Source organism: Podarcis filfolensis (assembly GCF_964270895.1).
Source record: "Podarcis filfolensis genome assembly, chromosome: 8".
NCBI lineage: Eukaryota > Metazoa > Chordata > Lepidosauria > Squamata > Lacertidae > Podarcis > Podarcis filfolensis.
Window position 1 is genome coordinate 74,612,791 of NC_139611.1, and position 25,557 is coordinate 74,638,347.

The 25,557-nt window shown below is 49.8% G+C and overlaps 2 protein-coding genes across 8 annotated transcripts; one reads left to right on the forward strand and one right to left on the reverse strand.

Annotated features, from left to right (window-relative positions):
• Positions 1-607: 607 nt before the first annotated feature.
• On the reverse strand, positions 608-7,796 carry LOC310768592 (uncharacterized protein). 4 transcript variants are annotated; one of them, XM_083626972.1, is made up of 3 exons: positions 7,448-7,796; positions 4,152-4,238; positions 608-3,051 (listed from the first exon to the last, which is right to left on the reverse strand). In XM_083626972.1, the coding sequence occupies exons 1-3, from the start codon at positions 7,649-7,651 to the stop codon at positions 877-879; spliced, it is 2,466 nt and encodes an 821-aa protein (XP_083483098.1). In that variant the 5' UTR covers positions 7,652-7,796; the 3' UTR covers positions 608-876. The 4 variants fall into 4 exon arrangements, with proteins under 4 accessions (XP_083483098.1, XP_083483099.1, XP_083483097.1 ...); XM_083626973.1 differs by having other exon boundaries at positions 7,365-7,483; XM_083626971.1 differs by lacking the exon at positions 7,448-7,796 and adding an exon at positions 6,021-6,520.
• Positions 7,461-24,462, forward strand: SMG9 (SMG9 nonsense mediated mRNA decay factor). 4 transcript variants are annotated; one of them, XM_083627475.1, is made up of 14 exons: positions 7,461-7,600; positions 10,550-10,706; positions 10,791-10,865; positions 11,748-11,991; positions 13,936-14,033; positions 14,323-14,435; positions 15,265-15,376; positions 15,964-16,059; positions 16,530-16,615; positions 18,089-18,195; positions 19,004-19,111; positions 19,369-19,494; positions 21,731-21,875; positions 23,692-24,462. In XM_083627475.1, exons 2-14 carry the CDS (start codon positions 10,563-10,565, stop codon positions 23,768-23,770), a joined length of 1,533 nt encoding a protein of 510 aa, XP_083483601.1. In that variant the 5' UTR covers positions 7,461-7,600; positions 10,550-10,562; the 3' UTR covers positions 23,771-24,462. The 4 variants fall into 4 exon arrangements, with proteins under 4 accessions (XP_083483601.1, XP_083483602.1, XP_083483603.1 ...); XM_083627476.1 differs by lacking the exon at positions 7,461-7,600 and adding an exon at positions 7,823-7,910; XM_083627477.1 differs by lacking the exon at positions 7,461-7,600 and adding an exon at positions 8,100-8,139.
• The last annotated feature ends 1,095 nt before the right edge of the window (positions 24,463-25,557 follow it).

The following is a 25,557-nucleotide window of genomic DNA, read 5'->3' on the forward strand; positions in this document are numbered from 1 at the left end:
ACCAACAAGTTCTCAAATAAAGTCGTGGCTACGACGTGACTCGTCGATTTCAATTCGACCTGATTTCAACTGACTGAGTCTGGATGTATCCCAAGAACTGCATAGATATATACATAAGTTGTTTTTAGCTCATGCACACATGTTGCAAAAACATATTATAAGATGCGTTCTGCATTCTCTGGCAGGAGGAAGCACCGCTTAAGATGGCGTCTGCCACCCCTAGTTTAGGTACCTGTACTGAAAATAACTTACAATGTGAAAAGAAGCTGTTGATTGGTTCATTGGGGGCACCTTTGCAGTCAACCCAGATGTGTTCTCAGTCTGCTGAGCTGCTACACCAAGGACAGCCAATATGATGTGTGTCCCCCCCCCAAGGTGCTGTTGGACTCCAATTCCCATGAGCCCTGGTTACTCCAACCAATGGTCAGGGATGATGGGAGCTCGCCCCCTCCAGGTATCTCTGTGCCTGACGCTGCAGCCCATGGCTTTCTGAACAATCCCAGTCTACACACCCCAGCCTTCCTCTTGTGAACAAAACCCACATAAGAAATACAGGTTTCTGCTACCACACAGGCCTCCCCCTGCAGGTAAGCAAAGAGTGATGGACTCAGCATCTTTTGCTGTTTTAATTTTCACAGTCATAATTACATGAGGGGAGGGGAACAAAACAAAAGAAATACATCCCAACAGAAACAAGCTTCACAACCAGTAAACCGTATCAGACTAATGCTCCCCTGGAAGCAGCAGCCTTTTGTCTTCGGGTCCCCAGACATACAAGGCGAACTGCCAAGGGACTGGTGGGCGAAAGGCTGGGGGTTCGCTCTCAACAGGACCTCCAGATATTCCTGGGGCCCTGCCTGGGCGAGCCCACCTGGCTCAGCTCGAGGGGAGGAAACCTGAGAGGGTGTACACCCGCAGGCCGGGCCGCTGGTTCCTCACATGGTGCCAGAGGTAGCGGGACAGGCGCCGGAAGCTGGCTCCGCACGGGCAGCTGAAGTGGGCCGGGCGAGGGTGGCAGGAGCCGTGCCTGGCGAGGCCCGTGTGCCCTTTGAGGGACTTCCCACAGGCCGCGCAGATGAAGAGGGCTTCCTCTAGATGCTGCAGCTGGTGCCTCAGGAGGTGCAGCAGGCCGCGGAAGGAAGTCCCGCATTCGCACAGGAAGCCCCGCCCTCGGCGCCGGGGCCACTTCTGGTGGGCGCGGAGCTGGGACACCCGGCTGTAGCGTGCCCCGCAATCGGGGCACCGGAAGCCCCACGCAGTCCTCCTCCGTCTGGCCGGCTTCCGAACCCTTCTCCTCCGGGAGGCCCGCCGCCTGTGGCTGCTGAGGGGGCGGCCCACCGCCGACATCTTGGGGCCCCTCGAGTCAGGGTCCACCTCCACCACGATGAAGTCCTCCTCTGCCGCCGCCACCACTTCAGCACCGTAGGCCTCTGGCCCAGCCCTCCCGTTTGCCTCCCACGGCTCAGAGGCCACAGGTATGCCGCCGCCCATGTCGTACTCCAGGTCCAAGACCTCGGGGTGGTCCCCGCTGGACGTGCTGGGGACCAGGCGGACAACCACGGAGCCTTTGGGGGAAAGGCTGGCGGTCGCCGGTGGTGATGGCTGCTTGTTTTGTTGACACGGGTTTGGCACGTACCCCGAGAACTGCACGGTGGCGGCCTGGGGCTCTTCCCAAGCCCCGTTCCCGTCGCAGGTTGGATCTGTGCTGTCCAAGGTCAATGCGTTCCCGTACGGGACGGTTATAAACTGAGACTCTTGGTGCAAAGGGACCAAGTGGAGGGTGGCCAAGTCCACAGAAGAAAGGTGAGGGTCCGGGTCCAGATACAGCGTGGATGCACCTTCCGAGGTCTTGATGATCACCTGCTGCATGGGGCTGGCCTCCGCTTGGCCGTCCACGACGGCTCCCTGCTCGTCCGCCTGGAGCAGCACAGTCCGGAGGAGCGTGCAAGGGTTCTGGGAGACCCAGCCGGCGGCGAGGGCGGCCTGGTCCTTATTGACTCCGCCCAACTGCAGGGAGCTCAGGCTCACCGGAGCGTCCAAAATGGCCGTCTGCTCCTCAGCCCGGAGGAAAAGAGGCCGGAGGGCGTTGACATTCCCCTGCCCGTCGAAGAGGGTGGCCTGCACCTCCGCCTCGTCGCCATCCAGGATGATGATCTGGTTGTCGGCGTTCATGACCGCCGGCTGGAACAGGCCCCCCGCCACCTGCCCTTCCAAGATGGCCTCCTGCTTCTGCCACGGCTGCAACAGGGCCACGCCAACGTCCCCGTCCAAAATGGCCACCGAATGCCCCGGGTGGGCAGGACCCAGCAGGCCCTCGGCGGGCGGAGCACTGGCAGCCGGTAGCTTCCTCTGGTGCTTGGAGGACTTCCGCTTGCCCGCCTTCTGGGTCCGGGGCACCTGGAGCCTCTTCGGCTGCCCCGGAGTCTCCTGCGCAGCCAGCAGGCCGGACGCGCCTTTTGCTCCCGGCTGCGTTTCGGCGGGCTTGTAAACATAGGCGGCTTGGGAGGCGGGGGAAGAGGAGGAGGAGGAGGAAGAAGAGGAGGAGCGCCTGCACCCCTTCCTGTGGCAGACCTTGATGCCCTTCCGCACCAGCTTCAGGTGCCACTTGGTGTGCCGGGCAAAGTGCTCTGGGTGCAGGAACCGCTTGCCACACTCCAGGCAGCGCAGCTTGCGGGGCGGGGAGCGTGCGCGGGGCGGTGGCGCCGCGGGCTTCTGCAGCTCCTCTTGGGCATGGTCCTTGAGGTGCTGGGCGTAGTGCCACTCTTCCATGAAGACCTGCAGGCACTTCTGGCACTGGTGAGCGCCGAACGCCGGGCTCCCGGGGGAGGAGGGAAGGCTGGGGCGCAGCGGGCAGGGGTACAAGGGAGGGATCCATTTCGCGCAAGCAGCCGACCGGGCGGAGGGGGAGGCTGGCGGGCGCTGAGCTGGGAGGCGCTGAGCAGGCCGGGGCGGGCGCCGGGCAGGGAGGTAGAAGGTGAAATAGGCCTCCCCGTCGTCATCGCTGCTGGAGGCGTCCAGGGTTTCCCAGGAGAGACAGTTCTTGGCATTTTCCTAGTGGCGGAAGGAGAGAGATGTTAACAGAAGATGTTAACACCAGACACCATTCCTTCTGACAAACTGCTTACCGACATAGGCTTTGTTTGGAAAAATAGGACATTATTTGGATCAAAGCTTCAGTAGGGAATGGGACATATATATAAACCATTTCCTCCTGAGAGTGGACTACGGCCTTGCTCTGCACACACTTCTGAAGGAGAGCAAGATAAAAACAAATAGGTTGAATCCAGCTGTATTCAAAGTTAGTTGCATTAATTTCCAAGGGTATAAGTTAGTCCTGCCCATTACTTTCAATAGGCCTACTCTGAGCAAAGCCAACAATGGACTCAACCCAATATTATTTAGTAGTGATATGCTTGTTTCTCAAACAAATCAAAGGTGTATTCTTGACAATCCTAAGAAGAATGACTGGGCAAAGCAGACCCATGTTGTCCCCATGTAAAAGATTCAAGACAGTGACTTGCATTTAAGGCTACTGCTCAAGTTCATTGTGGGGCAGGGATCTGCATCACAGGACTTCCAGCTCGCTGCTCATGCTATTCACCAGTATAAGCAACAAGGCTTAATTTAGGGTACTGGGGATTATTTAAAAACCAGAATATTTTTACTAGTACAGTCATACCTTGAGTAACGTTTTTTCATGGATTACGAACGCAGCAAACCTGGAAGTGTTTACTTCTGGGTTTGCCATGTGCACATGTGCAGAAGCAATCTGCACACTTCGCACATGCACAGAAGCGCTCTATTGTGCTTCGCACACATGCAGTAGCGGCGCTCTACTTACAGACTTTTCAGGGTGTGAACGGCACCCCGAAATGGACTGCGTTTGTAAGTAGAGGTACCACTGTATACTTGATGTTCCCCGTAACCTTCTGGGTTAGTGTAAGGTAAACAGCTGGCAAACACACAGAATTTAGACAAAATGCAAGATTGGCGTGAGTGGTTTATATAGTACAGAGAAGAGTGCAGAACCCCAGATACCCTCTGCCTCTCATACTACCCTCATAAGCCATGCGTTGGTGCAGATCTATAAACACAAAGCAATTCAGGTTTCCCCACACCACAGGGAGAAGAGCTGAGACCCTGTTGCATACCAAGTGCAGAGGCAGTTCATCCAGAGACCCATCTTCCGTCAGTTCAATTTCAGCTCCAACATCCATCCCTGCCAAGTCCATGGCGCCCTGAAATGAGGAGAAACATCTTGAATGATCCTTGCCTTCTCCTGAAAAAACAGAATTCACAACTGCGGGCTGTGTCATATGGGAAATTGACACACCCCAGACAACAAAATGGGCTAACCTGCTGTGGGACAGTGGGGAGAGGACAGAAAAGATGACCCTGTGATCAATTCCAGTGGGGCCCATTGGGCAAGACTGAAAGAGGGACTCAGGAGTCCTGGATCTAGAGAGCCCCTGATGCCGCCAAGGCCACAAGCTCCCATACCAAGCAGTTGCAGCTGCTGCAGCTCCATTATTGGGCTGTAGAAAAAATGCACCTTCCCCCTTTTCCAAATAACTTTTGTTCCTGAGCAAAACATGCAAGCTCCACCAATGGCAGAGTTGCCATTTTTGGAGATTCAACATTCACTCCTTAACATCTTATAGCGCTATCTGGCTCCCAGTCCCCCTGCTGCACAAGCCCTTATGCCAGCCTGTACAAACTTGGTGCCCCCTCCAGTTGCTTTGGGCTACAACTCCCAGTCCCATCAGATGGGTGTTGTAGCACAAAACATCTGGAGAGAGCTTCAGGTTGGCCAAGGATGCCATGCACTCAAATGGAAACAGAGCCATGCACATTTTAGGGAAGGGCCACAGCTCACTGGTAGAGCATCTGCTTTGCACGAAGGTTCAATCCCTGGCAGCTCCAAGGAGGGGCCCTGGAGAGTCACTGCCAGTCAGTGTAAACTGGTACTGGTCTCAGTGGCCCACAAGCTTCATCTAGGTGGTCTACGGCTCATCTGCTAAAATGCAATTAAAAACCATGCGGTGTTTGGCACAGCATGTTACAACTGCTATAGCAAGCAGGAAAATCATTAAGCGGTCCCCCAAGACCCTCTGCAATTTTCAAGTGGTTGGTGGGGCGGGGGGAGAAATATTTAGGAAGCACCAGCGCAGCAGGAGCTAGTTGGACCAATGGCCTGACTCACTAGAAGGCAGCTGCTCCTGTTCCTAACCTAGGAGTTCTGATTACGTGTCTTGAACAGCAGATCTGGCTGCCATTCCCACAATTAAAGCTCAGGAACTGCAGTTCACAAGCGTAACCCTGCAAAAACAAGGAGGCGGCTGAATCCAGACTGTGGACCAGAGGGAGGTCACAGGACCACCTAGCTCCTGCTGGGACAGCTGTATGAAGGTGTGCAGCACTACATGGGCTCCTATTTGCGGTAATGGCACAGAGATCCTGGCCATGTGCTGCAGCTTTTTTGGGGGGGGGGGCATGACAGCACACCATCAGTTGATAAAGCAGTGCGCATGCCACACAAAACGGAAATTGAGGCCGCCCATCCCTCCTTTAGCTCCACTGGAACCAGCAGAATGAATGGCAGAGACCCCCACCCTGGGTAGAATGAGAATCAATGACAGACAGAGCCAACTAATCCTCTAGCTTTGTCCCCCTCCTCCTCCCTGCTGAGAGGGCAACTCTGAATCTGGGGAGGAGCAGGAAGCTGGCGGCCAGTGATTCCCCTTGGACTAGCAGTAAGCAGGAAGGCATACAGCTGGGGGAGGCTGGAGTCGGTGGGGCAGCGCCCCATTTGAGCAGCCTCTGCTGCGAATCAACTCCTCTTCTGCGTTTTATACAGAAGGGGCGAAACCAGGCCAGTTCCCCTTCCAAGCCCCGCCTGGCATCTAATCGCGGGCATTTTTTCCCTCCCTTGCAGGGATCGGGTCGCCTGCTGGCTGCGGGCGCGCCCCCTTCCCCCCCGGGCTGCAAACTTGCCTCCTTTTGCTCCAGTTCGACCTTACCAAGGCGTGTCCCGCAGGCCTCGCCGCTGCTCCGGGCCAGCCCAGCAGACCCTCCCGCATGGTGCTCGGAGGGCGGCGCCCCGGGGCATCCGCAAGAGCCCGCGCTCCGGGGAGAGCCCGCCGCACGCGACCTGCTGCACCGCGGCCGCTGCTCTTCCTGCTGCGGCCGCCGCCTCCCCTTTTGCAAGGCGCACGGCGACCGGCCGGAAACGAGCCCGAAGATTGCTGGGGAGGTGGGAGTGGCGACGGCGCAGAGGCTGCTGGGAGTCGTAGTCTTTCGATTCCTTTCCTCTTAACACTCCCAGCCAAGCGCTTTTGGGTGACCTGCGGAACTCCCCGCCCCATGCTCCGTCCCTCCGCTTAATGGCGCCGCAGGCTCGCCTGGGACTCACCACCCTTCGTGGTCACAGGGACCTTTACCCCCCTCCAAGTCAGGATGCTTCAAAGCCTGTGGGAGCTGAAAAGCACTCTGCACATGCTCTAGAAGGACTTGTAGAGTTGGAAGGGACCGCGAAGATCGCGCGGTCGTTTCGGATTGAGGGAAAGGAAGGGTGTGAGAACAAAGCGAGCCTAACGTGGATAAGGCTGCTGCGAGTTTGGATCCTAGTTGGCTGCTCTTGTTTTCAGTCTCCACAAAATAATTCTTCCAGGAGCGGTTTTTTGCTCTCAGTGTAGTATTGTGACACCCCCCCCTCCCCAAAGGGGGCTCAAGGAGATGCTTGTGTGTCTTTTGTGAATTTCCACATTTGATTTGGATTTAGCTTAGATTGATTTAAACGGGGATTCAGGCAAATGCAGGAAGAAAAAAAGTTTTTAAAGTGAAGACATGATTGACCTGCCGCAGCCTGTAGCTCAGTGGGTCCCCCTACTCCAGAGTAAACGAGTTGATTGCACTGAATGCTGTATTGAATTAGGCAGCCAGGGGTTGGTTTTGGTTTTTTTGGCTACACACTTCTACTTATTTTTATGATCTTATTTATTAGCACCACCAAAATACTCCCCTTATGGCAAGTTCTAGTTAATTGCTGGGGGGAAAGTTTTGTGTTGTAAGTATTATTATTATTATTATTTTTCTGCTCCAACCATTACACGCCGCTACCATTCAGGTGGGAAGCCCCGCCTACCCCATTCGCCCTGCCTGGCCTTTAGCCTCGCTCTGGTTTCACGCCCCGCCCCCGGAATGAGATCCATCTACGCGTGTTCTGTCGGCTTCTGACGCATGCGTACAAATGAAACTACTTCCGCAACGCTGCCTAGGCAAACGAAAGGCTCCGAAAGCAGCGCTGCAATGCACACACTTGCCGCAGACTGAGCATGCGTCAATCCAAAGCCAACGGCGCTCACCCGTCCCCGGAGCGAGAAATGACGCCCAGCGCATGCGCGTTGGCTCAAGCAACGGTGGCCGATGAGGTCCGCAACCCTGCTACCTTCCGAGATGCGCTGATTCGCAGGACCGCATTCCAACCGGCATTCAACGAGGTGTTATCGCCGCCTAAGGCTACCTTCTGCCTCAAGGGACGCTCGGAGGATCTCTTTCCTGCGTAAGCGGGGCTGCTGGCTTTTACCGCCCCGCCGCTCAGGTATTTCTCTGGGACGGAGTGGGTAGTTCCGGGTTTTGCCCTAGTATCCATCCGCTACACGTTAAAATGAGTTTGCGGTATCCATCCGCTGGTGGTTGGATCTTATTTTCCTCTATATCCCTCCGCTGTATACTGCATTAGTGACGTTAAAAGCCGAATTATATGAGTGTATCCTTCCGCCAATTAATATAGTCCCTTTGCTTGCCCACCCCCACCCCCCGCCCAGAACAACAACCTATGGTTAGACCTTGCGTAGAAGCTATGACTTCAGACCTGGAAACTTTCCCTGTAAATGGAGGTGGTTAAATTAGTAAGTCGTGAGACACTCTGCACATGCTCAGAAGCATTATCATTTTCATGTGCCTCCCATGCTCCATTTGTACTCTTATTAATTTATTTTTAAGCAAGGTATGTTTCCTTTGCTCTTTTTCCCCACAAGCTTCTCTTTATTTGCATGGAAACTAAGCGGACTAAATCTGTTCCTCTTCCTCCAGGTTGCTAACTCATCTCCATCTTGTCCTCTGCGGCTGCCTGTTGAGGTGCTTAATGTACAGCTATAATGAGCACCGCAGGGTTGGTTTCTCACGTTTGAAACGAGATCCGGGAAAGCTGCTTTACATTGGCTGTGTTCAGACATTGCAAAAACAAAAAGCAACAACAAACCATGGTTTACTGTGACAATAATAAGCCTCCCTCCCCTCATGCTGGTATAGCCCTTGTTTATATCCCAGCGTAGACATAAGGAAGCTTATGCTTCATGTTTTGATCATCTACATCATGCCATGTTGTCCACATTAAGCTTAGTGATGGTGTGTTTGAAACAAAGTCACTTCACACTGCGGCTTAGGGAGCTAGCTTGAGTTTCAGCAAACCATAGTGACCTCTACATATTTTAGGCTGCAACTGTCATCACACCCAATGCTCATGGGAGTTGTAGTCCTGAACATCTGGAGGGCATCAGGTTGGGAAGGATTAAACATAGTTTGGACGTAATCCTGAAGCCAAAACTGGTAAATCAAAAACTAGAAGCAAAAACTCCTGATCTTCTCGTGGCTATCACTGGGAGGGAGGCTAGGTTTATTCCAGCCATGCTTACTCATGGCTTAGCTTTATTCTATCTGGATGCAGCCATTGAGACAGATGGGTGTTTAATCTAGGCCAGTAACCTTAAAGTAATTTGCTGATCCAGGTCCCACTTTTGATCCCAAACTGCAACACAGTGCCAGGTTCAACACTCCCTTCCTTTGCACCTGGTCACTTTAAAGTGCAAGCAGGGCCCTTATATTTTTAATAGTTGCATGGAGGAGGGAATTTTGATAGGTGCAGAGGAGGAAATGTTGCGCCTACTGGAATGTATACAACACAGCTCTTTAAACATCGAGGAACATTTACAGACATTTATATGCCGATCTTCAGTGAAGCTTCCAGTGGTTTGCAAAACCAAAGAAAAATTCTGAAATCTAAACAAAGTGCAATAAAATTACAGCATGCTAAATGCATTAGAAATCCTAAGAGAATGGAAATGCTTTTGCATGGCATCTGAAAGATAACAGTATTGGCACTAGGTAGGCCTTGCTGAAGAAGGGAATTGCACAGGCAGGACACCACCCCTGAAAATCCTTACCTTGAATGACTGGGGGCACTTGTAGAGAGCCTGCAGGTATCCCTTTAGTACAAGGACAGGTTTGGTACAGGAGCAAGGCTTCCTTCAGCCTTGGCATCTTATCACCCTACCCCTGTACACATCTGCTTCTGTTTCACAGCATCGTAGAATAATAGAATTTTGGAGTTGGAAGGGAGACCAAAGGTCATCTAGTCCAACCCCCCGCAATGCAGGAATCTCAACTAGATCATCCATGGCAGGTGGCCATCCAGCTTCTGCTTAAAAACCTCCCAGGAAGAAGAGTCCACAACCTCCTGAGGGAGATTGTTCCACTGTCAAACAGCTTTTGCTGTCAGAAAGTTCTTTCTGTTGTTTAGTCAGAATCTTTTTTCTTGAATTCATTGGTTCGGGTCCTAGCCTTACAAAAAACAAAACACCGCCTTTAAAAAGCAACAACAGTGGTGCAACTCACCCAGTGGGTGAAGGCAAATGATCCAGCCCAGCACTGAGTGGCAGCCTTTGTTCTTAAGTCCTCAGGTAGGGTCTTTCCTAGTCCTTCCTTCATGTTTGGTTAGTTCTGACATGGATGGAACCTGAGGCTGCTCTGCATCCTCTTGCTGAGCTGTGAGCCCACCTTGGAACAGGTTTCAGGGCCTGAGGCCTTTGAGTTATGGCCCAAATTCCTGTATCTTCAAGAGGTATGGATTATGCCTTGGGAAAGGGATGGGTGGGTCTGTGGTTGAAACTCAGCCGACTGAACTTTCTAAGACAAGGGAAGAATATTAGATTCCAAGTTGTACTTCTGGTCTTCTGGTTTTTATGACTGATAGTTTACAGAGGAAAAAGCAATTCCCACCCCTTGTTGGTTTTTGGAGTATTCTTAATAATCAATGCGTGTGTGGGAATTGCAGATGCTGCTTCTCAACATTCAGTTACACCCCAGCATGACCAAGAAACAACCCAACAAAGGGTTGTTCAGGTACGGTAGGTATAGTCAAATACAACCCTCAAAGGCTTCTCAGTATTGCCCTTGATCTAGAAAAGGACACCTTCTTCCATACACATATTTTACACCTCAGCCACGTTCTCCCAAGCTGAGACCCCAGGCAAAGGACTCATGATCACAATGTAAATAGGAAGAGAGGCCTTGGCAGAGCCCTTTTCCTTTGTTATATTTCTCTGCTCTATGCTTGCATCTTTCTGACCCTTCCCCAAAACCTTCTGTTTGAGTGTCTCTTGGCATCCTTGCGGAAACAGGTGACAATTGCTGTTTATGTACTCAGACTAAAGTTTGTTTCTCAGATATTACTATTATTTATTCAGCTTCTTGTTTTTCCTCCTCCCAGGTCCTGCTTCCACATGTCCGAGTCAGGGCACAGCCAGCCTGGGCTGTACGAGCGCCGTCGCCGCTGGAACCGTGACAAGGAGCTGGGTCACCAGAGCCTGTCTGGGCCGGGCCGGGATCGTGACTACGTCCCCTGGGATCGCGAGCGAGACCGGCGGGTAAATTCCATGCTTTGACTGCGGTGGGAATAAGGTGAGGGAGCAACGTGGGGCCCCAAGTTCACCCTGTTCTACTCCTTGTAGGACCCAGTGGATGAGCCGGTGGGAACCGTGATGCAGAAGACACCCATCATCCTGGCCAAGCCACCTGCAGAAAGGGTAGGTTGGGAGACAAAATGCCAGCACGCTGTGGCCTGATGGGCCTTAGTCCCCTGCTCGATCCCATGGTTGCCCTCCGAAGAGGCCAGTAAGAGCTCCTGTGGCTCCTGTGGCTTGCTCCTGAGCAACGGGCTTGCCATTCAAAGCTTAGCTGAAGTTATTGACGCTGTCGGTCATTGACAGCTGATATATAAGAGAAAGCTTAGAGGTTAGCAGCTAGGGCTGGGCTATTGTTAAGCTTATCATTTATTTATTTTTCATTTATGGCCTTCAGCCAAACATCACAGGGCAGTGGGTGGGTATGTAGGGACCATTGTTGCTGTTGTTTTTTGTGTCTTCATTTTAGATTTTGTGATGTGGAAATAGTTTTGTGTTTCTTAATGTTTTATTTGTTGTTTACTTTTGTTCGTTGCAGTTATTTATTTTCCCCAAGTTGTCAGTCGCCTTCAGCATGGTGCGAACTGTGCAGAGGTGGGGTGCATATAAAATTATGTACTCTGATCCACTTCCTCGAGAGGAGTATTCTATGGACTTCTTAGCTGCCAATTCTTTCTTTCCTTACCTCTCTGTTTGAAAAGGGATTGGGGAGAGAGAGAGATTCCCTCTTCTTTTAATTTCATCTTCTCTGTGTGAATTTCCCTTTTAGAAGTTATATAGGGTGAGGTGGAGGAACAAGGAATCTGGAGCGTAGATACCCACAAGAGAAGGGACTCCTCTTTTCCACCCCGGCTGTTTTAGGTAGCACAGAGGTGGGTGGGTCACATGCCCAGCTCTGGGAAGGAGGCAGTGTTGCATTTGAGCCAATGAGGCTATGCTCCCGTTTCTGGCCGAGAGAGATGTTGGATTTCGGCCTCTGTGTCCTCAGCCTCTGTGTCCTCACAGTCCAAGGGGACCCCAACCCCCACTCCTGCTCCAGCGCCTGCTGCCGCCCCAGCCATAGAGAAGCCCATTGTGCTGATGAAGTCGCGGGAGGAAGGCAAAGGTCCCGCGGGGGCAACGGAGACGTCCGCTCAGCCCCCCGCTGCTGTCGCCAAGGTGGAGAAGGAGGGCCAGCGCCCCACGCAGCCGGTCTACCAGATCCAGAATCGGGGCATGGGCTCGACCGCACCCAGCAGCGTCATGGACCGTAAGTCACGAGAGATGGCAACTTCTGGAGGTCTAGCCTCGTTGGCCTGTTCCGGACAAAAACAATGTAGAGACTTGGGGTGCTGCAGAGGCCAGCTGTGATTAGGAGAGAAGGGGCATGGAGGAAGTATTAGGGCCCAATGCATTGTCTACACACTGCATCAAATACAGTGGTACCTTGGTTTAAGAACAGCTTAGTTTATGAACAATTTGGATTTAGAATGCTGCAAACCCAGAAGTAGGTGTTTTGGTCTGTGAACTTTGCCTTGGAATAGGAACATGTTTCATTTCCTGTTGAGAGTTGTTTCATTTGTAAATCGAGTCCCCCGCTGCTATGGGAAAGCATGCCTTGGTTTAAGAACACCTTGATTTAAGAACGGACTTCGGAACGGATTAAGTTCGTAAACCAAGGTACCACTGTAAAATTAACCAGTCTAAGGCCCTGATTTGTAATAAACTCCCATGAGAGACAGAGTGCTAAGAAGCACCCCTGCCAGTCAGGTATGCAAAGCATCTCAAGAGTGTCTGCTTTCACTTCTCAGTGTAACATTCTAGTCCACTGTGTCACCGGGCCTCGTAAAGTGTGCTTTGGTGAATTGGCCAACATAACTGAATACAGTGGTACCTTGGTTCTCAAACTTAATCCGTTCCGGAAGTCCGTTTGATTTCCGAAATGTTCGAAAACCAAGGCACAGCTTCTGATTGGTGCAGGCACCCCGGGAACAATAGCTGACAGCCGCATCGGATGTTCGGCTTCCGAAAAATGTTCAGAAACTGGAACACTTCCGGGTTTTTGGCGTTTGAGCACCAAGGCGTTTGAGAACCAAGGTACCACTGTACCTCCAGCACTTTGTGTGGCCATCCAAAATAAAGGCACCGGCGTCAACCCGAGAGGGTGACAACGCAATCCGATGCACATCTGTTCCAAAACTATAAGTCCCATTGAGTTCATTGGGGGTTTATCTCGGGTAAGCGTGTAAAGGATTGATTCCTGAGTTAAGATGCCTAGATAAGCCCTCGCACAACAATGGACTGGCACTCTGGAATCGCCAGCAGCTCAGAAAGTTGCCCCATTTCTGACTTGGTGCCCGTTCCGTTTGCTTTGCTGTAGGATGGTGGTGGGGCTCTGGGCAGCGTGTTCCCTCCTCTCCCAAGTCACTGTTGCCCATTCTTTTGCCCGGTCTGCACATTTGCCCAGAGGAGTTACCACTTTTCGTTGCTTGCATACTCGAAAGGGGGCAACTGAGCAAGCAATGATAGGAGGAGGAAGAGCAGCAGGACCAGGAAACTACAGAGGGTGGCAGCAGGTACTGTGGGCCTCAGCAGGTGCACAGTTATGTCTGTCGCTGATACTGGCCCTGTACTTACCAAGCAAAGGGAGGTCCAACCTCTGCGAAGTGCTGTTAAATGGGAAGTCCCACGCATTGTTCTAGGCGCCAGTGGAGAAATCTTGCACGTATCCTCTCTTGGGTGTAAGAGCTGTGCCTTCACTTTTAATCTGGCAGTGGGGTGGTTCCTAGGTGTAAAAAGTTTGGGGAACACTGTGCTAGTCCCTGTGACTGGGGACGACGACGACTTGGAATTGTATGAGAATGTCTGACGAGAGTTCAAACAAGAAGTAGGGCAGAGCAGAACTTGGGAAAGTCAGACTCGCCTTATGAAATGCCATTGCTGTTCCTAGAAAGAGCTGCAATATTTAATGGGGAGTAAATGGGACTTTTGAAAGCTGTTAATGATCACTGCCCATATTTTGTTTATAGGTTATTGGAATGACTTCACTGGAATGCGTTGTTTTGTTCCGTTAGGCCTTTTTCACTTTTTTGTAAGCTGTTTTTTTATTTTTGCATTAAACAACTAATCAATTAAATAAATAATGATGCATTTAACCTTTATGTGGGACCTATCACCTGGCCCCTGTTGACCTCAGACCCTCTTGCCATTCCAGCTGTGGTTGGCCAGGCCAAGCTGTTAGCCCCGGAGAAGATGAAACACAGCATCAAGCTGGTGGACGACCAAATGAACTGGTGTGACAGCGCCATTGAGGTACTGTGAAAGTCCAGGGACTTCCTACTGGCCATCTTTCATCTGCACCTCTTCCTCTTCCTGCAGCTTTCCTGCGCTCCCCCAGTAATCCCACTTTCTAATTGCTCGGCCCTTGTTCTATGATCAAGTATGCCTGCATTGGGGATGGGTTATTTCCCTGGGAACATTTCTTTGCGCTGAGAAACGATGGTAACAATACCTAGATAATCCCTCTCTTTAAAACTCCTGTGATTTCTGTCCTAGCTGGTTATGTTTTACAAGTGTTTTCCCCCCCTATGTCCCACATTAGTATCTCCTGGACCAAACGGATGTGCTGGTGGTTGGGGTGCTGGGACTGCAGGGCACAGGCAAATCCATGGTAATGTCACTGCTGTCCGCCAACCAGCCTGAAGAGGATCAAAGGTAATTTGGGGGCTTGGCTCAGGGGAACAGTTAACCACAAGTGCAGACTCAGGCTGTTTAAATGGAAAGGGTTGGATGATGAAGTTGAGAGAATGAATAAGGAAAGTAGTTGGGGAGACTTCCTCTGTTGGGAGATCCTCATAGCTGTTTAGGGGGTGGGGTTGCCTGAAGATTCAGGACAATGCATCTTGGGCATGCTGAAAATAAAGCTTTGAAGATTATTGCCTTGTGATTTTGATTGGCTGGAGACATTACTTGACACTGATGTAGCGGTACTAGAAGCCTTAAGCCAAATAACTGACCGATTCAAGTCAATATGTAACATTCATCCTCCACCTCCTCTTAATGATTTTTATCCCTTATCTCCTCTGCCCTTAAACCTCCTGTTTCTCATTTGTGTACTTAGAATCTTTCCTTCAACCACCTTGCCTCTTGAGATTTCTGCCCCTTAGATTCTCTATATCCCAGAATCTCTTTCCAGCCCTAAGCTTGCCTTGTTGCCGTCACCATCAGTTTATTCATTGCTTTCTTTGATATACAGTCAAAACAGTTAAAACACAGCCTCATGAATCTGTTCCTGACCCCAGTATCTAAATAAGATTATAATCCCTGCTAAACTGACAGCTTTTCTTTCCCTCACACTGACATGTGTGGCTGCAGACATTTTCTCATTGTTTTTTCTTTTAAGCACTAGGAATGATTGAACATTGCATGCCTTCACACCAGCTCAGCCAGTTAGTGATCAGTCTTCACTGCTACAAGCAGAATTCAATATAGATTTATCAACTCTGCTTTGTCTTTCCTGCCAATCCTTTCTCCTCTCTTCCAGGACCTATGTGTTCCGCACTCAGAGCCAGGAGATCAAGGAGCGTGGGGGCAACCAGACCAGTGGCATCGACTTCTTCATCACCCAGGAGCGTATCATCTTCCTTGACACTCAGGTCTCTGCTTTGGTCATCATTCTGCAATTGCCTCCGACTATCTTTGGAGAATTCTCCATGCAACTTCCAGTAGACCCTGGATGAGTTTAAATGCCAGACCTCCATTGCCTTGCCACAAACAGCTTGGGTGAAAGATCTATTTGTCTTTGTTTTGAGATTGAAGCTTATTTGATCAAGGCAGCTGATCTTTAAGGCAGTTTATAACGCTTCTCTTCCACAAGACATCTGTTCCCAGTGTGGGAGAGTCCAGTATGGAGAGCAGAAAGTGATCCACTGGGTTTGTTAGATGGGGTACAAGAAAGGAGAGGTTGGAGCTATGTGAGTGCCAAATTTGTTGAGCATCTAGGTGAGTGAAGAAAGACAAAATGAGTAAGAATATAAATTGGTCATGTTCTCAATTCACAGGATATAATGTTTCATCCATGAATTGTTGAGAAGGAGGTAGCATCGTTCAGTAGGAAAACCTAGTGCCCTAGGAAAGGACTAGCTTTAGCTAAGAAATGAGGACTGACAACAGAGTAGCCTCAGGTTAGAAACTAGGGTGAACAAAACCCTACAAAGGCTTTTTCCTTTTTCCCTCTCTGTAGCCCATTCTGAGTCCCTCCATTCTAGATCACTTGATCAACAATGACCGCAAGCTGCCTCCGGAGTATAATCTACCTCATACCTACGTTGAGATGCAGGTAGGGACCATTTGTATGTGTCGGGTGATGGTGGCGGATGTGGCTGCAGAATCTTCACCTCTGGCAGATGATGGGGGTGAACCTCCCTATAGAGACAGGTAGCTCCCTGTTCCGTTGGTCCTCACAGTGCTAAGGCATAAGTGAAAGCAAAGCTGGAGAAATGGGGAATTCCTGCCCTTTTCAAGCCAGCTTCCTGGCTCAGTTCTGTTACCTTCTGTAATCCTTACAATATAACTCTCCCTCAACTCTTTTTTCACTGGCCTTGTCCCTTCAATAAACTCATCTGACCCAAAGGAGGCCAAAGGATGTTTCCCACCAAAAGTGCAGCTGGTTTTGAAGCATGGCACTCTCAGCACAGGAGCAAAGGTGTCCTTTGGCCTGCGTTCTTGAGAGCATGCTCAAATCAAAACCTTGTACCCTGAGGTCCCAAGCCCTGACCCGTCTCCTACTCACACCTGCTTTCCTTCCAGTCCCTCCAGATTGCTGCTTTCCTCTTCACTGTCTGCCATGTGGTCATCGTGGTGCAAGACTGGTTTACTGATCTGAGCCTGTACAGGTGAGACATGCTAGTCACACAGCTGTAGGAAACAAAAGAGTCAAAACAAAGGCCCTAGGCCAGGCTTCCTCAACCTCGGCCCTCCAGATGTTTTGAGACTACAATTCCCATCATCCCTGACCACTGGTCCTGCTAGCTAGGGATCATGGGAGTTGTAGGCCAAAAACATATGGAGGGCTGAGTTTGAGGAAGCCTGCCCTAGTGCCCCAGGGTCAGAAGTTAAGCCCCTTCGTTTTCCTGCTGCCTAAGCAAGAGGGCTGGGCATAATCTTTCCCTTCAAACCTGAACCTGAATTCTACATTTGGGTAGCATGCAACTTGTTCCCAGAAGTGGTGGATTTTGCTATAATTTAATACAAATAAAGCATAATTTCTTTTGTGTCTGGTTGCTGCAGAGAGTTGCCAGCTATACCGGACGCTGAAGATGAGACCTTCTGCGCACTGGGAATTTTACTCAGTCCCTAAGATTCCATTAGGCATTGGATTTGGGTGTCTTTTAACTGGAGATTACTAGACATCAAAGTGCAAGTAGATAAATAGGTACCGCTCCGGCGGGAAGGTAAACGGTGTTTCCGTGTGCTGCTCTGGTTCGCCAGAAGCGGCTTAGTCACACTGGCCACATGACCCGGAAGCTGTACACCGGCTCCCTCGGCCAATAAAGCGAGATGAGCGCCGCAACCCCAGAGCTGGTCACGACTGGACCTAATGGTCAGGGGTCCCTTTACCTTTACCTTACTAGACAAAACATAGGACCTCATGTTCTTTATATATGCTGTTACCAGTAAGTTAAGGGAATTGATAGATTTCAGATTTCAGTCCTCATTTTGTTTCCTCAGCTCTGAAGTTGCGCGGGTATATTTGAAAATCCAGAGATTTCGAAAGCTAAATTGCAGGGCTGATCTTGAGAAAAATTTGCAGTCTTGGGAATGGATTTTTCTTTTGGTGATTCTCCTGTTTGTTGGTACTTAAAATCCTTGAGAAACACCCAGTATTTCCAAAAAGTTGGTATTTTGCACTATACATTTTGAAGCGGTCTTGACAAGAGGAAAAAATGTTTGTTTAGTATTGTAAGTTCTGAGTGTGTGTCTGGTTGTGATGGGCTGGTTGGGTTTGATCCATTTCAGACAGTATAGGGGTATCTGTTTCTGTGGGTACTAACTGGCCATCTTAATGCCAACCAGTAGGTGCTAGCCCAGTATCTCTGGATGAAAGAAAAAGAAAAATGCCTCTTTCACCTTCATGCTTCTGTTGCCATCTTTCAAGCTGCCCCAGCTATTTGTGCGCTCAGAATTGGTATCACTTGGTTTCCCTTGCAACAGCAAAAATTTAAAAATGGCCAGTAGCAGAAAGATCCTGCAGTATATCCATTCTCAATTAGAGGTGGGACAAGGTCTATTCAAACAATGCTTCCTTTTACTTATTCATTGCAAAATATTATTCCTAGTCTTCAACCGCAAGTGGCTTTTTGTTGCAGGTTTTTGCAGACAGCTGAGATGGTAAAGCCCTCCACTCCATCTCCCAGTCACGAATCCAGCGGCTCCTCTGGCTCGGATGAGGGCACAGAATACTACCCACACATTGGTACGAAACAGCATAAGCACATCTTTATTGGGCTGGATCAGTGGCCTGTCCCATCTTCACCCCAGTATCCTGTCTCTATGAGTGATTGCATCTGGCAGGGTCCTGCGATGGCCTACAGCCGACACCTGCTCAAAGGACCTCCCTAAAGAAAGATAAAATTATATCTGGGTACTCCCAATGAGAGCACCAACTGGTGGCCAGGCATAGCAGCAGTTCTAATTTTCCACCAGACCCCCAATTCAAGGCATTGTGGAAGTTTAAGTGGCCTCCTGCCATTTGGTGCTGCTTGAATTGCTACCAATGTCCCACCAATAAAGGAGGAAGACCACCAGAGAGCCCTTTTTCCTGGGCCTCATGACACCTGGAGCTGGCCCTGGGATCTGGAGGGGGCAGTGGGGTGGAAAGCAAAGGATGGTGGGGGGTGGAGGCAGAGACCCAAGGGACGGAGAAGGCATGGGATGGTGAAAACAAGGGGCAAAGCAGAAAGAGGCCACCAACGGCATCTTAGTTGGCGTTTCCACATTTTCCCAGCTCTTCTCTTGAAAAAGAGCTGAGGTTCCTCAGGCTGCAAGCTGGATCCTAGATTGTGTGTTTGTGCAGCGTCCTGGTAGATGTGGCAAGATAATGCCCACAGCGGTTAACAGCTGCCAATTCAGAAATCTGAAGAGACAACTGCTCTTCATTTGAGCGCCACAATTGGATGAAGTTCTGTCTTAGGGTGGGGATGGCCCTATCTCTTCTTGTTTAGATTTGAGCAATGGGGACAGGCACATTTAGGACACCTGTAACCCCCCCTCTCTCTGCCTAGTTTTTCTCCAGAACAAAGCCAAGAGGGAGAACTTCTGCCCCCGGAACCTGAAGCAGATGCACCTGGTTATTGACAAGATTATGATGCACTCTCACCTGAAATATAAGGGTAATGTGCCTTTTTCCAATCTATTTGAAAGGCCAGATTGTGGAGCTTAAAATAGCTAGAAGATGAAGCGTGCCAAGTGAGGCAATGTAGAGACTTGGGCTTTCTCATCCCAAATATAACAGGTTGCTGACCCAGTGGGCCAGCAGGCAGCACTGACTTCCTGGCTACCACCTATTAAGCCCCCGAAACCCAGAAAATCGTATTTTGTGGTATCTCAAGACAGTTGTCTGCTTAACCGCACTGTTTCTTTCCACCAGGCACCCTCTCCATGCTGGAATGCAACATATTTCCTGGCCTTCCTCAAAGTTACCTGGACTCAGAGGTCAACCTGTTCTTACTGCCATTTATGGACAGCGATTCGGATGATGCTCTGCCCAGGGCAGGTGAGTAGCTGGTGCTGTGTCTCCAGCCCTTTTGCTTGATATTTAAACAGGTAGAAGGGCTGAAACCCCCACTGCCTTCTGCCTCTGGGCAGCTTCCTCTGCCAACTGGTCCCCAACATAATCCACATTTAATATTTAACTCACCATGTGAGCAGGTAAGGGATGCGTGCCGAGTGACTCAAGAGAGCAGGGCTGGTCCTCAGCAGCCATTTCTGGCATTTTGATTCATTATGAGTTTGTATCGAATGGCATTGTTTGCTGAACTTGTTTTCTGCTTTATTTATACGCTGCCATGCTTTAGGTATGATTACAGCGATCGCAATGTCTGCTGATTTTTTTATATTGCTACTGCGAGCCACCTTGAGCACAGCGTTGTTTAAAAAGGTGGATACAAATACTAAATCAAAACTGAAAAAGGGAAGCAATGCACAGCATCGGTCCCACATCAGCCTTGGAAATCCTGTCACCTGCCTACCATTTTCTTTTTCATATGAATTAGTTGCAGGTGGCTCCTGGGTGGAAAATGGGATGGGGATGGCAACAGACTTAGCCCTTTCGTGTGCTCAGAATCCTTCCCTTCCAGCAATCTGCCAAGTTCTCTCAAAAAAAGAGCTTAACGGGATGCGGTGGTATTCCACTTTTACTCAGAGTAAACCCATTGCAATTGATCATGACTATGTTAGGTCCATTAATTTCCGTGGGTCTACTCTGGGTAACTTGGGATGCGGGTGGCACTGTGGTCTAAACCACAGAGCCTAGGGCTTGCCGATCAGAAGGTCAGTGGTTTAAATCCCTGCAACGGGGTGAGCTCCCGTTGCTCGGTCCCTGCTCCTGCCAACCTAGTAGTTCAAAAGCACATCAAAGTGCAAGTAGATAAATACCGTATTTTTCGCCCTATAGGACGCACCGTCCCATAAGGCGCACCTAGTTTTTTGGGGGGAAATAAAGGGAGAAAAAATATTTTCCCCCCAGGCGTGGGGCTGCGGTGGGGGAGGCCCGAGCTTCCCCCGACCCCAGCCCCCAAACAGGCAGCTCTCTGCAAGCCGTGGGAGCCCAGCGCTGGCTCCCGCTGCTTGCGGAGAGGTCCCCGAAGCCTGGGCGCGCTGATCTCAGCGCGCGCAGGCTTCGGCTTGCAGGCAATTCTCCGCAAGCAGCGGGAGCGGTCCTGCTTGCGGAGAGGTCCGCGAAGCCTGGAGAGCGAGAGGGGTCGTTGCACACCGACCCCTCTTGCTCTCCAGGCTTCAGCGAAAGCCTGCATTCACCCCATAGGACGCACACACATTTCCCCTTCATTTTTGGAGGGGAAAAGGTGCATCCTATAGGGCGAAAAATACGGTAGGTACCGCTCCAGCGGGAAGGTAAACTGCGTTTCTGTGCGCTGCTCTGGTTTCACCAGAAGCGGCTCAGTCATACTGGCCACATGACCCGGAAAAACTATCTGCGGACAAACGCCGGCTCCCTCGGCCTCTAAAGCGAGATGAGCACCGCAACCCCAGAGTCATTTGCGACTGGACTTAACTGTCAGGGGTCCTTTACCTTTACTTTTACTCTGGGTAGAAGGTAGGCTTTTACTAGAAGAACAGTTGGGGTGGGGAAACTGCAGGAAGGGAAGGCTTTAAGAGCACATTTCACTGCCTACCCTGTTTAGCCAAAATAGCAGAATTATGTTGCATTAGTGATTTAGGTTTCTGCATGGATTGCGTATAGTTCTGTCCCGATACGAGGAATTGCAGCAACCCTGGAGCACAGAGCAAAATCCATCCACTGAATTTCCCCCTGCTGCTCCAAATAACACTGCAACCTGCATCCCCAATGTACTGGACTGGGGGCAGGTTTGGATTGTGTGAAGGTGTCCCTCCATCCAGCTTGTGCCTGTGGAGTTGGTGCCAGTTTAGTTTAATCCACTGAAAGCCCCCAAACACGGTGTTCCATGAGGGGCTGAGCCAGCCCAGGACCTCTTGGCTTTTCGGGCCAGTGCAGCAATTTGCCTGCCCTTCCAACCCAGCCAGATGCGGTGATGGCCCTATCACGGCTTGAACTGCCACCTCACTTACACCAGGTAACAAATCACTTGCTTGCTTTTTCCTCGCGGGATCAGTGTTTTTTTATTATTTGATAGGTTTTTCTCTCTCTCTCTCATTACAATTCCTTTTGGAAAAGGGCTGTTTACATTCTGGTGAAAGCTCCAGATGCCCCAATGGATGGAGTAACCCGCCTGTCTTCCTTTCCTTTGCAGCCCCTGGGAGCGGCCCCCTCTTCTCCCTCCTGCCTGGGTACAAGGGGCACCCCAGTTTCCAGTCTTTGATTGCCAAGCTTCGGAGCCAGATTATGTCTATGTCCCGGCCTCAGCTCTCCCACACCATCCTGACCGAAAAGAACTGGTAAGTGTGTGTGTGTGTGTGTGTGTGTGTGTGTGTGTGTTTGTGTGATTTTGGTGGCTGAAGTAACATAGGAGAATAACTTAAGAGGGGTCTTAACTTGGTGGGTTGCAAGGCCCATTGAGCATCTGATCAGCCATCCGTTCTCGTCAGGCAAGTCGCTCTCCCCGCTAATGATTTTATGTAATTAAATAACGTTCCAGCTTCCCCATCTGGCAAAGTATGCTTCTGCTTTCAAAAGCTCATGTCACAATAAAGCTTCATATTGAAGGTGCTAGGCTCCCTTTTGAGTTTAGCGAGTTAATGTGTCATCGCTTCATGTGCTGGCAGATGCCTGCCTTCCAGGAAGCGTGACAAAACGGTGCCTTTCGCACCACCCTGCCTTGGCTGGTTTCAGACAATGGCTCAGACCCCAGAGCTGAGCGTCCTGTTAATAATTTCCTTTGACCCAAAGTTGCCCAGCTGAGCCTGTTACATAGGGGAGGAAGGCATATTTTGCATCTCTGTGATGTCCACACCAAGAAAGGTGATACAGACCAGAATCACATTACCAGCCTTCTGGTCCCCATTCTCTTATCTCAAAACAATATTTTCTTTCTTAAAACAATGTTTCTTGTCACAAAAGCACAAAACCTTAAGCTTATTGCAAAGTTATAAAAGCTCAAAACAACCGGCACCTATCACAAGCAGTAAAACCACACTTCTAACAAAGCCATAAACTTAAACGTGTTGTAAATTACTAATTGCTCCCAATTAGCAAGAAAAGTTTGTTTTCACAGAGATAGGAACCTGTGCATCAGACTCTTTAACTGGCAATTCTGAGATGCGTATACTGGACATTTTGTGATGTCTAAAAGTACCGGTATGTTATTCTGAAGACTTCCACTCAGAACAGAGCAAAAATTGCTGTATAAGATGTACGTCGTACTTTGAAGTGGCTCCATCTTAACCTTTTCATGTGATTTAAGAGGATTTTAAACCTAGGGGTGTGAGAGTCAGGAATGCCTCTACTATAAACGCAATGTGAGTTTCACTGCATGATGAAAGCTGCCTCACTCCTGCGAGCGTGCATACTCTCAGTCTGTTGTGCACTATATAGATCATCCTCAGGAGATGCAAGAGGTAAATTTGCCATAGTAAATGGAGTAAATGGAGTTGCGGGCAGCTGGGTAGCGTTGTGAGCCACAGTGCATTTTAGAGGGGCCCCAGTCACCCTTACGTAGGAGTGAAAAGCCTGCCCTTCTCCTGTTCTGGTATGCCAGAGAAAGGGCTGCCAAATTTCCTTTGCATGCAGGCCCAATGCACAAGTGGATTTCAGATGTAAAATCAGCCTTTGAAGAAGCACATTTTGTATATTAAAGCAAGTTTCTAGCTCTCCTGCACACAGAAATTTAGAAATAGGATGTGGCTGACAAAAACTTGAAAACCTGAGTTTTGTCTGTGTCAGGCATGGGTTCTCTATTCTTTCTTTCTTTCTTTCTTTCTTTCTTTCTTTCTTTCTTTCTTTCCATGCCTAGGTTTTCTGGGGATTTTGTCTCTTTCCAGTGTGCTCATTCTCCCTTGTAACTTGCTTCCAAAAAAATTAACACAAACACATGTATGTGTATATATATATATATATATATATATATATATATATATATATATATATATATCTGCCAGTTGAAAGTAGAAATAAATAATATATGTATGCGGATTAACTTGCCATAACATTATTGGTATTGTGAAGCTATTGTGGAACAGAGCAGATAACTCAGTAGGACCCAGTTTGCCTCTGGGCTGAAGCTGACTGCCATGTTCCTTTCCCTCTCCCGGGCAGGTTCCACTATGCAGCTCGCATCTGGGATGGTGTGAAGAAATCCTCTGCTCTCTCCGAGTACAGCCGCCTGCTGGCCTGAGCGTGACATCCTCGCATTGGTAGCTGCCAAACAGCAGCCAGGCTCCCCCCACCCCCCGAGCTGGGTGGGCCAGGGCATCTGAGCCGGCGTCCAGAGGCACAAAACGGCGTGTGTCTCCCAGAGAGGGAGCTGTAGGGGGTGGGCACTAGCCCTTCTTCAGTGATGCTATGCAAGGAGCAGAAACGCAGGATTGGTGTGGTGTCCCTACTGGGCCACCGTACTACCTGCCGCCCAGCACGGGTCTTGCTCCGTGTCTCTTAGGGCTCCGATTCCCACCTACATGCAAAGACGGGAGAGCTCTGCATGTCTTCTCATGGGCTGCGACTCCCTCCAGAAAGCAGAAGCCAGTGTAGGAGTTATGACAAGAACCACCAGTAACCTCCTCCTACCCTTCTAAGCAGGAAAAATAATATCTCTGCAATATTGCAGTGGTGGGTCAGGGCAAAGGTCAGTGGGGAGCGAGAGTTGTTGCTTTGTATATGTTGAGATAGTACTTCCCTGTAGGCGAGTGTGTTGCTCATAACCTTCCATTTTGAGGGACGTGGACCCCAGCGCATCTCCCCCTACTCAAGTCTCTGCCCCTTTCCTCGATCCAAGCCTAGCTTTCTTGTTCCTGCAGCAATGTGAGTTAAGAGTAACTTCCCTTTGGGGAATATGACATTCTTGTTTAATAAATTGTTTGTGCCGTTTCACCTTGTGTGTGGCTTTCCACCTCAAAAAACTCCGGACTGCCTCCTTTGTTAACAGTATCTCTAGTGTGGGTATGCATAGATGCCTGTATGTTGAGCATAGCCTGGCCTATAAAATTATTGAAAGAATAATGTCTGTAATTGCTTCCCTCTGAAGAAGGGATATAAGAAGACTCAACCTAGAGCAGGGTTTCCCAAAGTTGGGTTTTCAGCTGTTTTTGGACTACAGTTCCCATCACCACTGATCCTGTTAGCTAGGGATGATGGGAGTTGTAGTCCAAAAACAGCTGCAGACCCAAGTTTGGGAAACCCTGACCTAGAGAAAGATAAGAAGGCATGATTCTTGAGTGATGGGCTCCTGTGCAAAATGAAAGTTGGCTTGAAAATATTTTTTATTTCCTCCAATCCACCTTGGAGGTGGCAGAACATCTCTTTAGCACAGGGGTGGAGAATCTCTGGTCCATGGGCCACTTTTGGGTGTAATCTGACCCACAAAGTAATATCCACAAAACCACATCCACCTGTCAATCACCTGATGGGTGGGATGCAGGAGTCAACTGTGCTGGGTTCTGCTTTGCCAGCATATTTCCTCCAGGGAATGTTTTTCAGCAAACGCCTTTTGAAGCGCCGTCCACTGTCAGGAATGACGCTGACACTTCACTGCTTTTCCCTCCATCGCTTCCTACCGTCATCATGACAGCCTGATTGCCCTCCCTGTTCTGCGGACTGTCACTGGCTTTGTTTATAGGTTGGCAGAAGGGAAGTACATGTACCACAGCCAAAAATCCCTGAGAGCTTTTCATCTGTGACATGATTCCTGTCATGCTTCATGGATGTGGTTGGAGAGGACTTTCATTGACATAACCACATCATGCTTTGGCCTCAGGAAAAGGTTAGATGGCAGAACAGTGCCCCAGGAAACATGAAACATTCTGCTGTCTGGAAAGCTACATCACAGCAATTAAGATCTGACACCCCTGGAATTCTTGTATGGTTTCTGTACTTGGTTTTCATAAGTCGCCTTATCCCCCCCCAAAAAAACAACAACAACCCCTTACCATGTTTGATTAGAACAGAATTTATAAGAAACATGAAAAT